Consider the following 16,945-nt stretch of genomic DNA (forward strand, 5'->3'; position numbering starts at 1 on the left):
TATCAATATGCTATAATTTAATTTCAATGTTTACAAATGAATATTTTCTTAGCTACAAGATATGATTATTATGTCATTATTATGCAAGCATTGCTAAGATTTCTTTTTGTATTGAAAACTTAGAAATAACATGATTTTGGATGTTTACCAGTTTTACTTCAGTCTAGTATCTTTTTTAAAGATACTTCATGTCGTCCATTTTGTAAGCATGTGGTATTAAATTGTCCAATCTGATTAGCTAAGGACATGCGGGGTACGGGTGTGGCCAAATCGGATTACTTTTATACATTGCCGCCTAAAAACAGCAACAATTCCTCTTATTTTTCTTGCTATTTTGTTGTTGTTTGTATCAATAGTAGGCATATAATATTAACATATTGATTAATGCTTTGTTATCAGGTTACTATTTTTTTCTATTTTTTTTTTATGGTGAAGGATGAATATTTGAATTCAGCTAGACTTAAGGGTCGAGTCTTATTTTTGAGATTAATTGTAATTAGATGCGTTTCATAAAAGTAAAGAGAAAGCATTAAAATACAATAAAAAAAATTATTTCGAACATATACTCTAAAATTTTAAGTAATACATTTGTCATGTTTGTAAAAATATCATTTTTGAGATTGATCAAAAAAGGAAAATTTATGCTAATTTCTCTCAATAAATATGTCGAAACTCGGGAAATAGCGGCAAAGTAGGTTAGGGTTTATAAAGCTAGAGCAGTATTTAAATTTGTATTTCACAAGTTATGATTATTTAATAATAATATGACTTTTTCTTTTATATCACCACTTACCAAAAATCCAAATATATCCGGTACTTCACATTTAAGAGGATTAAAGTGTTGCAATCATATTTTGCAATAATATTTTCAAAATTGAATAATCGGAAATGGTGGTACACACACCTGTGGTCTATAGATAAACTGACGGATTAAGAAGTGAAAGTAAGGAAAATTAAATTAGTGACAAATAAAGCGAATAAATCTAATAAGGTTACGGCGAATAACTTCAAACACGTTTTCAAATACCTGCGGAGGCTTTTACAATCCGTAAACACCTATTAGGGTGATGGCTTTTATCCCTGCTCGGAACACCGTATATTTCAGTTAACATCTAATTTGTACAGTATAATGACGGGCTCAAACGGGCTGTTTTCAAAGAAAGAGAAAGATGGTATAAACACACGTGCAAATATGTGATTTTACCTTCATAGTTTATCTTCTGTTGTGACTTGAAAGAAAAAACATGTGCTTGGCACAATATTCAAAATGTTGCAAAAATCACGCACGTGGCCAAACAGAACCCGTACTTGCTTTCACAGACAAAAATTGTACATGGAATGCAGTTAACATCAACATGAAATATACGCATATGAAAGAATATTTTACATTCGGGTTTTATGCGATCTGAAAAGAAACACTTTAAGGTTTGATTAAATGATATCAATTTTATTTTCAAGAAAACAAAGTCCTTAAGAAGCAGTACCATCACGAAATCCAGTGGCGACTCTTGAAACATTCAAAAACAGTCCTTGTTGAAAGGTGGTTTCTCGACACAAACATTAGCATACTTGGTGTTCAAACTGGAAAATAGCATTACAGCTTTATAGTAACAAGTATGTTTGAGGAATTATATGAACTTTGTCATTTATTGTTTCATTCCTTTTTAGCATATACAATGTATACTAATTTGCTACACTAGAACCTTAAAGTCCGTGTAGCACACAAGTATCAGTCCAGTCAACATGAATGTCGCTTCTGTTTGTTATAACTTATAAGTACATGTCCTTAATCTGTGAGAAATAGCGCAGTTACTCGTACCTTTGGCATCATCACTATAAGGTAAAATATGCTATATTCATTTTGATGAGACTATACATACACACTATATACCTGATTTAAGTTGCCATGGAGTCCAAACAGTGTATGCAATGCTGCCATCCTCCATAAGCATTCCTTCATTGTCGTCTTGACTGATTCTTTATCATCGGGTTCATGTTTAACAGGACCTCAGGTTTTTATGTATGATTCTTAATTATTTGAAAATTATCTATTTTAGTTTAACTTGACTTGACTTGAATTATTGGCTAAAATAAAAAGAAAAGTTTGATTTTTTTTAGATTTTTTTATTTTCTTTTATTATTATTTTCTTTCTTTCTTTTTTTTTGTATTTCATTTATTTATATATACTGAAGTAGCAAACGAATGGCAGTAAACATGTTTGACATATAAAAATTCGTAGTATACTGATTTTCAAATGGTATCTTATGTATGTGTCGTCATAGGAATGGATGTCTTTGGTTTTGAAGGTATTTAAAGCGGTTATAAGAATAAATTAATGACCAAATTTTAAATGTTATTTAAATGAAATTCCTTAAATCTATTGCGAGGGATTTTGGTTTTTACAAGTAGCGTTAGTCATAAACAGACTAAAGACTGTGTAATAACGAATAGACCTTAAATATGCGAGTTTAAAATGAAAAGAGATATTTCTCATTTCACAGTACAACACGTTTTTAAGGGTCCTTCAAGTCACTTGAAAATGTCACAAGCAGGATAAGTAGCGGGTAATACCACTGTATTTAACAATAAAAACGCCAAACGATTTTAACTGACCGCACATGACAAGGTATTGTGGGTAGCCTTATTTTCACAGATTTGTGCGTGCTAAACTTTACATTTGACAGATTTTGTTTTAATCACGGAAAAGCCTTTAACGCACGCTGTAAGACTATCTTAAATACTTTTTAACTCTTATTTTTACTGAAAGTGTAATTGCCCTTTTTACTTTTTTTTCTTTTTTTTTTTTTTTTTTTTTTTTTTTTGAAAAACACACGGTTTTACATAAACATAGATATTTATTATCAAATTCCTCTAAAATTATATGATCTTTTCCTTATGAGCAATTAATTTGGTCGAAATACTGAATTCTTATTTCCCCTGAGTTTACAAGAGTTGTCATCAAGCACGGGATTCATCATGCACGTGACATAAAATACTTAACAGCTTGAGATATAGACACATCTTTATTGTATGAAAGAATGTCATTTCTTTAATTTAATTTCAATTTAAAGTATCTTTTCTTACAGACTAAACTTTCACTGTAGAACGGAAAGGCAATAAAACCGAAATAACAATAATCTGTGATGAAAGAAATACTTTTTTTGTTTCTCTTAAACCTGGGTGAGAATTGAATATTTGCATATAACACGTTCATGTAGCCTTTGCAGTGAACACGGTGCAATATTTAAAACAAACTTCACACCTGCTTGTGAAAAGTTTCACTGCAAATAATTTTGTTTGTAGAAGGTATTTGAGTTAGCTATATGTAATCATTGTGCATCAAAGAGTGAAAGAAGTAAAACAAAGTTGAACAGCAAACAAGTACGTCTAGACTTGTATTTATATGTAAGCTATGTTGACCATACAAAATGTGATAGTCACCGAGCACCGCACTGTATCCAAAATATTTGTACCCGAAAACAAATGACTAAAAACTGACGCTGAAGATTCAAAGACTCTAATCTTCTTTGTCTAACTATTCATAACTGACTATTCTTTATTTCAAAGATATTTTGGTCAGTTATGGTTATTAGAACTAACTTCACAACTGTACTGGTATGATTTTGTTAAACATCATCATTATTTCGACCACCCGAATCAGTCCAAATTTCCGTCGCCGGCCGCTATCCAAAGTTATTATTACAATACCATTACATTTAACTCGGAAACTGATTCTTCCAATGCGACAAGTGCGGACCATTATCAGCCTGCATATCCGTGACATCTGATCATGGTCTGCACTGTTTTCTTGTTCAGTCCATATATATCTTGACATTTCCCCTAAAAATGAAAGACTTTTTACCAGGTTTATAGAGGAACACGTTCATATTTAAGATTTTCAGCGTGGTGAAGTTTAAACACTGTATAACCGTGTTTTTATCAAATAAGAATGACGGTCTTAAAGACTGGACAATTACATTTTAGGTCAGAAAACGTATAACATGAAAACCTTACAAAAGTTATTTTTTACTTTGTAAAGTTAAAGTTTGCTTCAAATAAATCGCTAACATTTTTCTAAACATTTCGTTGTGGTAATATCAATTATATACCTCACATAATGTTTTCATGATATGTTTTTAATTCACGGCTGACATTTAAGTAACTTTTTTACCTTTTCAAATCAGATTATCTTCAAAAAAACTTTGACAGCCCCTTACGACACGTTGAAGAAGAAATCTGAGAAACAAGAACATATAATATGAATTTCCTTGGTCAATATTAAACAGAAGACAGGTGTCAAATTGTTGTACAGTAAAAGAAAGATATTCACCGCTCGATGAATAATATCAAGTATGTGCGAAATTTTGAATAACCAAGTCAACAGCACGTTTTACTAGTTCAATCTATATACGTTATGCAAATTAAGAGTCACTCAATAGAATTCAACACATTAAAGTTGTACCGACTGGGGGAAAAAAGAAGACCTCTTAATGTATCAGAAATGCTACCGTTTAGTCATGTTTAATGATTCTTAATTCAAAAGCCAGGCTAGGTGGTTCATGATTTAAATTTGCAGTGTCACAATTCGGCGGATCTTACAAAGCAATCTTAGATCGACACACGGATAGGTTGAGAACAGATGAATCCTTTTGTGAAGGTATTTCTTTAAAACGGTGCGAGCGTAATGTAAACTTTATCCACATTTCGGTAATTGAATAGTGCATACCGTATTTTTTGCATTAATTTAATTTTGGAAAATATGAAAATGTAAACAATTTTTGGCAGTTTGCTAAACACATTTGAGATTATGATTGACATATGGGTAGGCGGGGCACGGAATTAGTTCGAGTGGATAATTCCTTCAGTAATTGAGACTCAGTTTTGATGGATATTCAAGAGCCGTTCTATCCTTTGACAAAACAATTGGTTGCCAATCAAATAAACGCTAAACGCATATGTATCAGTAGTGTGATAGATATCATTATATTGGTGTGTATGTAACGGATTGCACAAACTCTTGGGAATGTTTAAGCTAGGCTTTCACTTAATTGTTACTTTTCACACCTTATTTAAGTTGCGCTTATATTCTAAGTAAACATTTTATTTTGTATATTTATTGTAAACATTTTATTTGCTAAGTATTCTCTCACATTTGAAAAGGATAAAAGGGCACGTATCGAAAGTAGATTTTCATTTTTCAAAGTGATTTTGTCACGGACGTTCTCATTGGCGGATTAACGATTCAGTGTGTTACTACGCGGGTAAAGTCCCAAAGGCGAAACGGAAGATGCGTGTGTCATTGCTTTTATTGCATTTTGAGCTTCAGTTCACATAAAATAGTCCTTATCTAGATGCTCTGTCAATTAGATAGGTTTTAAAATTTCAACGATAACTATTGTACTAGCTGGAGTTAAATCATACGGAATTGGATCTTTGAGTCAAGTGTATACGACAATAATTACAACATATACATTTCAACAGGATTTTATAACAATTTTTAACAAATATACTTTGTAAATATTCTTCGGAATTTTGCAGTAACAGTGCGAATTTTTGGAGTATTTTTGCTCGCAAAAAATAAATAACAAAAAAACTTGGGTTTTATTAATTAAAATGTGAACGGAAAATACATATAAGCAAAAGATGAAAGGAGCAGTTATATGATTGAGTATTCCAGAACGGTGAACAGATGGCTGATTTTATCATCATTCTTTGAGATAATGAAGTCTGTAAGCGGCACGTGAGGTGGCCAGGGTGAATATAAAACAATTATTCCCGTCATATTACATTATTTGAAGGATTTATTTGTGTTTTGGGAAAAAATATATATCTATCGGATGGATCATTAAAATAAATGGAGGTATAAGTTTTGTAAATAAAGTCAGTTCTGTGTTAATGTTTTCATGCTTTTATAAGAAATCATCAAAGAGGACAGACATGACTAGATATATGAAGATGGAGTCATTTTTTCCACTTGGATTATTATATCTTATAGTTTCTGTGTCGTGCAACGCGTCATTTCTAGACATTTTTACAGACAACCAAATTCCCGACGACCCGTGCTACGACGAGGTTGACGAACCAAAAAGATGCATTCCTGACTTTATTAACGCCGCGTTCGGTAAAGAAGTTGAGGCTTCGAGCACGTGCGGAAACCCGCCAAGCCGATACTGTACGTCCAGTTCCGACCTAGAGGATAATATTATTAGAAGTTGTTATATATGCGATGCTAATCATAACAAGAGGCAGCATCCGTCATCATATCTAACAGACCTCAACAATCCAAATAATTTGACATGCTGGATGTCGGAACCGTTCGTGCAATTCCCGCACAATGTTACTTTAAAATTATCTTTAGGCAAAAAATTTGAATTGACTTACGTAAGTTTACAATTTTGTTCCGCAAAACCAGATTCCATGGCTATTTTTAAAAGTATGGATTATGGTAAAACATGGATTCCAATACAGTACTATTCCAGCGACTGTAAGAAAATGTACCAAAAATCTTCTCGTGCGGTGGTCTCCAAAGCGAACGAGCAAGAAGCCCTCTGCACAGAGGCTTACAGTAGCATAGACCCGCTGAGCGGCGCACGGGTCGCATTCAGCACGTTAGAAGGTCGTCCTTCTGCCTATGACTTTGACAACAGTCCAGTGTTACAGGATTGGGTAACTGCCACTGATATCATTATAGTTTTCAACAAGCTTAATACGTACGGCGATGAGAGAAATCAAGCTGTGATTGCACGTGAAAGTTACTATTACGCTTTGTCGGATTTTGCTGTCGGCGGTAGATGTAAATGTAATGGACATGCATCCAAATGTATTACCGACCGCGATGGTAACCTTGTATGTGACTGTAAACACAACACCGCCGGGCGGGATTGTGAAAAATGCAAACCTTTCCATTATGACCGCCCATGGGCACGTGCAACTGCTCGGCAACCAAACGAATGTATTGGTAAGTAAATAACTTATATCAAATTAAAATTTCAAACGTTATTATATAGATTGTATACATGTTTCAGTAGTTGTCATAGCTTTATTATACCGTCTGTTAACATGCATGTTCGCATAACTTTGCGGTAGGTTTTTTTTTCAGAAACTTTACACAATATACCGATAAATGCAATAAAAACATTTGTGTCATACTAACAGAGAAAGTATATCTTGTAAAACTATCCCATCTGTCCTGTCATTAAAATCTTCTAGTTTTATCGAATTACTAAAACCTGGATATAATTGCAAATTTATGTGCATTTTCATGCAATAATATGTTAGCTAACAATATGTTGTTATATTGAGTAAAAACGACGTCCTTAACTTACCAAGTACCTGTTATTATGGTCTTTATTACCTCATGTATTTCTTGAGGTTATAAAATTTGCGATTGTTATCTTCCATATGATGCAGCAAAAAACATGAATCCATAGCTTGATAATCCTGTTTAAAAAGGCGAGTTTAAAAGATACGAATGTCAGTATCGTTCTGCTAGTAAGAAAAAAAAGGTTGTGCCAATTTTTCATGATTTATTTGTAGCAAGAAAGGCGGAAAGGTGTCACTCGACTATGCATTTCCAAGTCGATTATATCTTTCAACGTCTGTACAGGTTAAATATGTCACAGAATGTTCTGAGTATCTAGCAACAATGACTTCTAGCTTAATTTTGACAGCATAAAATGTTGAAGAGAATATTTTGCGTTCTTTGGTTACCTTTGTGTTAATTACTTTTGTATTAATAGTTGGATTAATAACTTTAATACGACTTTTAAAGTAATAAGTCTGCTTTTTGATGGGAATAATGCACTGAAATTAACGCAATTGGTGTTTAAGGGTTGTATGAATTATATAATAATGAAAACAGTGACTTATTTACCAGTCACCATGCACGTGAAGTAAGATGCCTATTACAGTCAATACCCACTTTAATATTGAACAGACGTGTTGAAAAGATCATATTGAATTTGACTGATTCTTTCGTCGACAGACTAAGCAATAAATTCTTCCCTACATCTTTTTCGGCAACAAAAAAAGTCTCAAGGAAATTTGTAGCAATTTATGTTTTTGCAATTTTCACTCAATCAGGAGAAATTCCAAAAATAAAAAAATGAAAATAAAATGCATGATGTGTTATATGTACGGTTGTCATTACTTTGACTCAACGTGTATACACTTGATATATATTTTTTACAGTGAAATTACGATTTTTCATGCCACTTGTTTAATTATGATGCATTTAAGTTTCCCACAGAAATCGTAGATTCTTTCTTGCGAGTTTTTGGCCCGTAATTAATCAACGGTGCCTGAAAATAAATAACACATTAGTATATCTTTATTCCCTGGATGTTAAAACAGTACAGAATGATAATATAGTTTGTAGGTGGGAAACCTTGGCATAGTCTTCTTAACCGCTTGATGATAATAAACGAAATATAAGCACAAACAGACAAAAGGTACGAGCCACCTGTTAGCCACTACCTTACTTTATGAACAAAAGCATGTTTTACGTTGCCTACGTTAAAATAACATTAAAAACATAATAACCAAGTTTGATAAAAAAAAAGTATTAAAGATAAGTTATCAAAAGAACTTATCAAAAAGTATTAATCAAATTAATATTAACGGATAATAAGATAAAAACGTGTTTATAATGCATTCTTTAAACAGATAATTAACACCTTTAATCGCGCCAATGTCATAAAAGGATTAAAATCCGTTGAGAAGGATTTTCAATAATATATATTTTTTAATTGTCTGACACATTCTACTCCATAATTTCATTAATCCTAATATCTGTCATTTAGCAGAAGTCAATGTTTAAAAAATGTGTCAGAAAAAGTAAGCATCATGCGCGAGACTAACTATTGAGAACTCATTATTAGCAGACACTTTTGACTATCAACTTTTAGTTGTTTATAAAAACACAGAATAATAAAGTCATAAAAGGAAATGACACGGATATTTATTTTGCATTTTTTATCCTTTTTTTATAAAAACACAATTACATACAATATATTAATGAGTCACACCTGGATTGATGTTTATGACACATAAATTAAATAAATAAATAAGTAAGTAAATAAGTAAGTAAATAAATAAGTAAATAAATTAGTAAATAAATAAGTAAATAAATATTTCATGATTAAGGCATTTTTTGAAACTAAACAAACTAAACCAATCTCTCGCATATACCAGTACTGAACTTTTCTCAGCATGTAACAACCAACTTCCACTCTAACATGCTATGACACCGTCTATTCATTCATAGTGATTCTTTCTCATTATTATACAATTACTTGAAGAGCCTATTTATTTTCATCGTATATATTCTGCATAAAATATTTATATGTAATTTACAATTATATCTTTTTGCCTACCAACATGCTTATATCATTGAGGAATTCTGCAACAAAGTAGCTATTGTATATTTTTTCATCTCTTCAGCTCAATTTTCGATGCTAATGAAACTGGCTTGTAGCAATAATAATTCAGCGGAATAAGCCATTTACAATGACTTCAATTTTTGTCTAATTAAAGTAATTGGGCTTCATTTGAAAAAGAAATTATGAAAGAAAAAAAGCTACATTTTTCTGCAATTTTCCTAAAATTCAACATCGCGTATACAACAAATTCTTTTCATTATGAATTTTCACAGCATTAAAATAGTGGCGAAAAATAACATTATTTATCTTTCATCTTAAAATATGCCCATGAATGTTGTTTATAATATTTTAGGCCATTATTAAAAAGTAATTGGTTTGTAGACGGGCTACGTAACTATTGAAAAAACTACTATTTTTTCCCTTTTAAGAAGCTGATTTTTTAGAAAAAATATATTCATACTTTAATTCAGAGCACCATGTTTAATTCAGAGTATACGTCACACCTTATGTTACGGTAAATACGGTAACGTCAAAATAACTTGTGTTTCACATTACGTTCAAAAATCAGAATATCTCTATATACTAGAAAAAAATTCTTATTCTTTCTCTGAAGGAAAATGTGTTAACTCTTCATCAGGATGGTAATAACTAATGTATCACTTACAGTGTTGAACATCTGAAGAAAACTACAAACATATATATCTTTATTAATAAATTAATTACCTTCAAACCCACGAAAAAGTAGTGGATAGCGCAACTACAACCAAAAATTATTTTTAATCATGGCCTTTATTGTATATATTTTCTCTCCTTTTATAAAGAAACTAGCTTGATGCTTACAAGTAGTCGCATAAACTAGATGATATCTTTGCAATGACATTCATGTACGGAATTATGTCTTGGTGTAGAAATTCAAAAATATGTGCAATTTTGGAAAATTAAATTCAACCGTTTCCCCTGTGTCATATCTGCCCATTAAATTAGATTAAAATCAAATCGATTACTGAGGTATTTAAATAGAGTGTTCTTGCATCATTACACACAGAAAATAGAATTTCGTCATCTTGCAGTTTTTTTTCCATTTTTTAGACATTTTATTTATATATTGTCAAATACTTTTGAAATAATTTAAATACCTATTCATGTATTTTAGTTACATAGTTAAAAAGCGTTATATTTTTAAAACTTTTAAAATTAGAAATCCCCATAATAAATACTTGAAAAGCTTAAATGCTAGATTTGTCATAGGGTACACCGACCGTCTCTGCGTTCTATCCTCCAACGCCCTGCCCCGCCCTCACTCCCGCCCCGTATATTCTATCAAAGGGAATCATTTACTATAGCAATATGAACTATATAAGTAAATGAAGCACATTTTTGGCCATTGAAAAATCTATTACGTAATTTGTCAGGTATGATGAATGTATTTAAAATGAATGGCTCAAGAAATTCCACCTTGGCGGATGCCTCCGAAAGTAATGAGTAAGCTATGTCAAAATAGTTTGATTTTTTGGTGAAGAATTAACGTATTTTTCCTTGGAAACCTTTTTATTTACCCTAAACCTGCAGTATTTGTGTAATGGATTTGCCCTGCATAGTCCATTCAAAGTTTAAGGGATTTCAATATCAAACTAGTACTACTAGTACTAAAATAGAGTAAACCACATTAAAGAGTCGGACCAATCTGCACTGATGTTGGGAATGGCTTGGCTATATACCAGTGGCAAAGGCTAGTCACTTTCGGTTTCAGCAGGTTAAGGGTTAATAATGGATGTACTTATCAAAAGCTTTGTCTGATAACTCTTGAATTGGTATATCTTTCTAACAACAGTTCAAAGAAAAGGTCATATTGCGTGGTTAGGTTTTTGAGGCCTTGCCGAAATTCATAAGATAAAAGATAAATTGCATTATCTTTCTTTATGTTTTAACGCTCGTTTGTGCCAGCACAAAATTAGTACACATTTTTAGCGGGGAATAAGTAAAAATCACATACTTTATCCCCGAAAGTAACTAATAAGTGGCTCTTAAACTCGGAATAAAAACGTTGAATTGGAAATATATTGAAATTAGACATAATTTGCTATTTTTACTTACTAATTACCTACTTGAGAGAATATTCAGTTTTAGGTAAAGTGGTGATGTTAGACATTCGTAAGATGTTAGACATCCAATTTGTGATAAAAAAGAGGGCGATGCACTGCGTATAAAAAAAATGTGTCGCAAATTTAAGTCAGTTCTTTTTGTCGCCTGTATACCTTAATAGCATCACATCCGTATTAAATTTAACTGTTATAGATATACAATGTAGATGTGTAGAACCTTTGAAAATATTTCAATTTTTCCCGTTAGTTTCTTTAAAAATATTTATAAAATAGCATTGTCTGTGTTTGGGTCTGTCTGTATACCCGTGTGTACACCTGCAAAAGCGATCGTGCGTGTACTTGTCTTTCTGCATTTCCGTTCATTAATTTTTTTTCTAGACCTTCCCCCAAAGTACTGTGCTTGCTAAATACTTCGACTCATGTAACTTAAAAGTAACATTATGATTTTTTAAGTTTAGTAAATGATTTCAAGTAGTATTTATGGACTAATCGGTATTGGTTATGTACGTGGCCTGACTAGAACTCTAACCCATGATTCCTGTTTGAGAAGTAGACAAGTCAACCACTTGTCTCACCTCTTCTCTTCAGAGTATGGTTATATATTACCTGAATCGTGCATAAATCATTGATGTGCTTAATATGAAGGCGTTGCTATTAAAAAATCACTACATTGATGTGTAATAATTAATTCAAAACACTCCAAAAAACGCACACCTGTTTTTGATGTATGTTTTCGTTTCCCGTGCATACATTTTTTTCTCTCACAAACTTTATATATGTGGTAACATAATACGAAAATTGTTCCCAATATCAATAAACAATTCTAGTGCGTTTTTAATATTTTCTAACATAGAAATATGAAACCGACAGTTTTCATCGGAAAAATAGTTTTTGAAAATAAACTTTTCATATTTTCAGCGTATATTCAAATTTCTTCATTATCAACGTTGATTTATGACACAAAATTAAGTGCTAGCCACTGATCTTCCATAAAGATAAACAATATTTTATAGCATTTCAATGATAAGGTATAAAATAAATACTTTATGATATAAACAACCACAAAAGATCAACACATATTGACCACGAAAGTGCTTTTTAGTGACACGCTTTTATTATCTTAACACCCTCATAATTTTTCAGTTACTTCTCCCCAAGTAGATGTTTAATTCGAGACATTCATTGACAAACCGTAGCAAAAACCTTTGAACTTTTATACCGCAGTCATCAAAGCGACATCCAACGTATACTTCCCACTGTACTTCTGTTATAAATCATTAGAATAAAGATGGAGTCGGTAGAATCAAAATTTTTACTTTATTAATTTTTCTTTATTTAACACTCCTAGGTGTTAACCACTGAAATGACTATCGTTCATTAATAAATAATATTTATCACCTCCGATAACAAAACCACAGAAAACACACACAATTGTATATTGAATTTAGATAGATTCCTATCTTAAAGCCATCCTGCGGCCAAAAAGAAATAAATTTGTTTCTTGTCACCTCCTTCAAAAAAGGTATGTAGGAACTTCCTTTATACTGAGTAATAATTTGTAAAGAAAAGGTTTTGAAAAAGCGGAAAAGTAAAACATTCTAGGGTTGGTAGTTTAGATTAGATTAGTTTTGACTGAAGGCATGGAGACTTGAACCGAAACTATTTTTGTCCTCGTTAGAAAATGCATATAAAAGAAAATAATAACGGATATGAAAACAAAATAAGGAGCTACATGTGTCTATCAATATTCTAAATATTAATTTAAAAGTTTGCTGCAAAAGAGCATAAATATGGCATAACTGAGTTGATTGGCAAAGGTTTTAATTGCGTGACGGTTTCTAATAAAAGAAAATATGAGCCGCGTCACGACAAAACCAACATAGTGCGTTTGCGACCAGCATGTACCCAGACCTGCCTGCACATTCGCGCAGTCTGATCAGGATTTATGCTGTTCGCTATCAGTTTCTCCACTTGTAATAGAGTTGGTAAGCGAACAGCATGAATCCTGATTAGATTAATTAATTATTAACCAGTCAATTTGTATTATAAACTTATCATGCCTTGTATATGGAGATCAGTAAAGTAGACGGACACACGTCCTAGCGGCGTAGAGTTTTGGCCTAGCGGTGTGAAGTAAACGGCCTAGCGGCGTGAAGTAACCGACCTAGCAGCGAGCTACGATAACGACCTTATGACAAAATGACGTAAACTTGCTTTATATCAAGTAATTTTCAAAGATTTAGATTTTAATGCAGAATTGCAGTCCAACCAGTCTCTTCAAAGACGGCATTATTGATTATGCATATCACTATTGCCGCTAGTATTCAAAGAACTTAAAACATATGAGCCGTGTCACGACAAAACCAACATAGTGCGTTAGCGACCAGCATGGATCCAGACCAGCCTGCGCATCCGCACAGTCTGATCAGGATTCATGCTGTTCGCTATCTGTTTCTCTACTTGTAATAGACGTTGGTAAGCGAACAGCATGGATCCTGATCAGACTGCGCGGATCCATGCTGGTCGCAAACGCACTATGTTGGTTTTGTCGTGACGCGGCTCATATATAGATATAGCAAAAACTATTTTATACGTCTTCGGCTTAATAGTATTTTCTTATACATATCTTACATTAGATCGTTATTTTGTTTAGTAGTTCACAGTTCTACCCATTTCGTTATGTATAACATGTTCAATAAACATGTCCGTGAATACATTCACAAAAAAAATCTTTCATTGTTTTGAATATAATGATATCAGAATATGTTATGATTCACTATTGAGTAGACGTATTAGCGTGTTTGAAATCGAAAAGTGCAACAAACTCACTTTTTTACGGAGTTCGTTTTGCAACTTTTTAAATATGTATTTTTTCATACGTACACACAACTAGCGATGTATATCATTTAGTATGAGGAAAGAGTTCGTTTACAAAATTTCAGACTAGATTCTTCCAAAGTTTTCATTTGGGAATAACTTGAACTGTTTATATAATAATCTCAGCGGGTGTACAATGCACTGAAATTGCATGAAAAATTTTTCAAAAGAAGAACACAAAATTAACCATTTTATAATTGTAAATTCAGATGCATTAATTTTAGATGTCGGCAAGCTCTGCATCGTTAGATCTGATTTTCATATAAGTTATGATAAAAATTTCTTTGATGTTTTCATCCAGGTCTTTTAAACGTAGATTTTAACATAGAATAATATGAAATTTCTTGTGGTGCTTATTAAGTTGGCTTGGTGCTTTCTTAAAGCCATGCTTATGATTTTCTTTTGGTTTTTGAAATCGGGTTGGTGCTAAACTCAAACTTTCTAAATACTGGCCCTGCCCCCCCCCCCCTGTCCCCCAAACTCCCCATTCTTTCGAAATATATTTTATATATCGCTGAAACATTGACAGAAGCTCTCTGTATCGACAATAAGTAATAAATCAGTGTTAATATGTTGATTAATGCGGATATTATTAGACAGTTGGCAAAGAGTCGCCAATCTTCTAAATAGTTTATATTGATTGATACGTAGATGGAGTAGGACAGAATTTCGTGCCAGAACGACCTGTTATGTGAAGAGAAATTTCATACGGCTGTCAACTAGCCGTAACAAGAAAACACTCAAATACCAGACAGACTCTTATATTCTTTACTTACTAAAATTAAAACCTGTCTTGCAACATGTATTACTGTATCGTAAAATGTCCGAACGTTAGCTCGCACTTATCATTTTCATGTATTACAACAACTTTGCTGACAGAACGTTTACGCACATGTAAATTTAATAATAAAGATATAAGCGTTATTTTAATTGCAGTTTAAACATTATCTTTTTTTTTTCTTCAGTATAATCATATACAAATCACGACCTTGAATACAACCGTATATATTCATGCTTGTAAAGTCACTTCCATCGATAAACCAGCCATACTTAGACAATAATGGCGGTCTGTATGGTCAGGTTTTGCTGTAATAAATAATACCTGTTGTCTAAAATTTATAAAGAGACAATGTTTTAATAACCTTTGGAAGACAATTAAAGCTCAAACAATGAAATAATCCTCAGAAGTTTTCAGTTGCATTCTAGGTTACCTGATTCATACATTTATATCAACATATGTACATATGTAAAATGTTGCTACGGCAAGGAGGTGAAAATATTCGTTGAAGCATTTTTAATACATTTGAAATGAAAATTACGTTCTACCATTACATATGTATTTACCTATATCATTTACAGTCTGGTGAAAAGGGGAATAACTAATGAAGCACTGTTTAAATTTCTGATATGTATTTTGGCAAGATTTCAAAATGAAACTCAGACTCTAGATCATTTAAATTACAAAGCTGACAAAAAATGATAGTTAAAAGACTTCCGTGGCAGATGTTTACATTTCGCAAATCTAATGATGGTCGCTTATAGCATTGCCCCAAAATTCCATCAGATTTTGTAAGATTAGGGTAATGCCTGTTAATTTTATGATAAAACCATCTTTAATATATAACACACAAAGGGAACGATGCATGGAATAAATGTGTTAAATTTATGTTAAAATGTTTAATAATTAATGCAGGATTACCATATGTACTTCCATATATTTATGCAATTAGTGAGTACTAGGCCTTTAACAACGTTTTTTTTACCTTTAATCTCGCACTTTATTAAATTTTCAAAGACCTGTTTGTAGATATTAATTAGCATCACACATAATAATTTGTTTATTGGGTTCTTTACTGAGCTGTAAAGTCTTTGATACAAATGTTGCATGTTTTACGAAGCCTCAACTGCCTTACAATAATACCCATTTTATGCCCCTTTTTATCACGCATCTTTTCTTTGACGTCTTGACGTGTGAAGATTTCGATATGCACAATAAAAAACAAACCGTAAGATTTTATCATAAATTAGACATCTTCCACATATTTAGCAAAGTTTTATCAATATGATAATCTCTTTTTCAATGTTGCAAATCAAATTTAAAGCGGTTGATTCATGCTGGTTTTACAAAAATTTACAAAGTGTTTTAGTTGTACATTAAAGTAACAATATTGTCATGTTAAAGGCACATTATGCCTCAGAAACAAATATTTTTTGACTTCTTTAGAAAGGGAAAACATTAATTTTCCACTGTTTAAATAATGGTGTTAGAGAATGTTAGATGCTTGTTACCTAAAGTAACAGTACTGTGAAAAAAATCTGTCGCGAAAGTAGGAAAATGTAAACAAAGTATTATTTTGACGTCCATACAAAATACTAATTCACTATAATTGTACTGACATTGCCAGTTGAAAAGATGGTTAAGATAATTGACCAATGAGTAACTTTTTAGATACTGTAAAAGTATACAAAAAATATTTGACAAATAAAAAGCCAATTCCGTGTTTAAACAAATAAATAATCAGTTATGCTAGCATAAAACACTAACAATACAAAACATGCTGAAGTAGCCCACGGGGCAGAAATAC

At 32.1% G+C, this 16,945-nt stretch overlaps 1 protein-coding gene across 1 annotated transcript in view; it reads left to right on the forward strand.

Moving 5' to 3' along the window:
- Positions 1–4,599: 4,599 nt before the first annotated feature.
- The window catches only part of LOC132715217 (netrin-1-like), a 44,231-nt gene continuing 31,885 nt past the window's right edge, over positions 4,600–16,945 (forward strand). The window contains exon 1 of the mRNA XM_060698242.1: positions 4,600–6,959. Within this exon, the coding sequence (XP_060554225.1) occupies positions 5,897–6,959 (1,063 nt within the window). The 5' untranslated portion in view covers positions 4,600–5,896. The remainder of the gene's footprint in view (positions 6,960–16,945) is intronic.

The sequence above is a fragment of the Ruditapes philippinarum genome, unplaced genomic scaffold, assembly GCF_026571515.1.
Source record: "Ruditapes philippinarum isolate M1 unplaced genomic scaffold, ASM2657151v2 ctg167_1_1_1_1, whole genome shotgun sequence".
Classification (NCBI taxonomy): domain Eukaryota; kingdom Metazoa; phylum Mollusca; class Bivalvia; order Venerida; family Veneridae; genus Ruditapes; species Ruditapes philippinarum.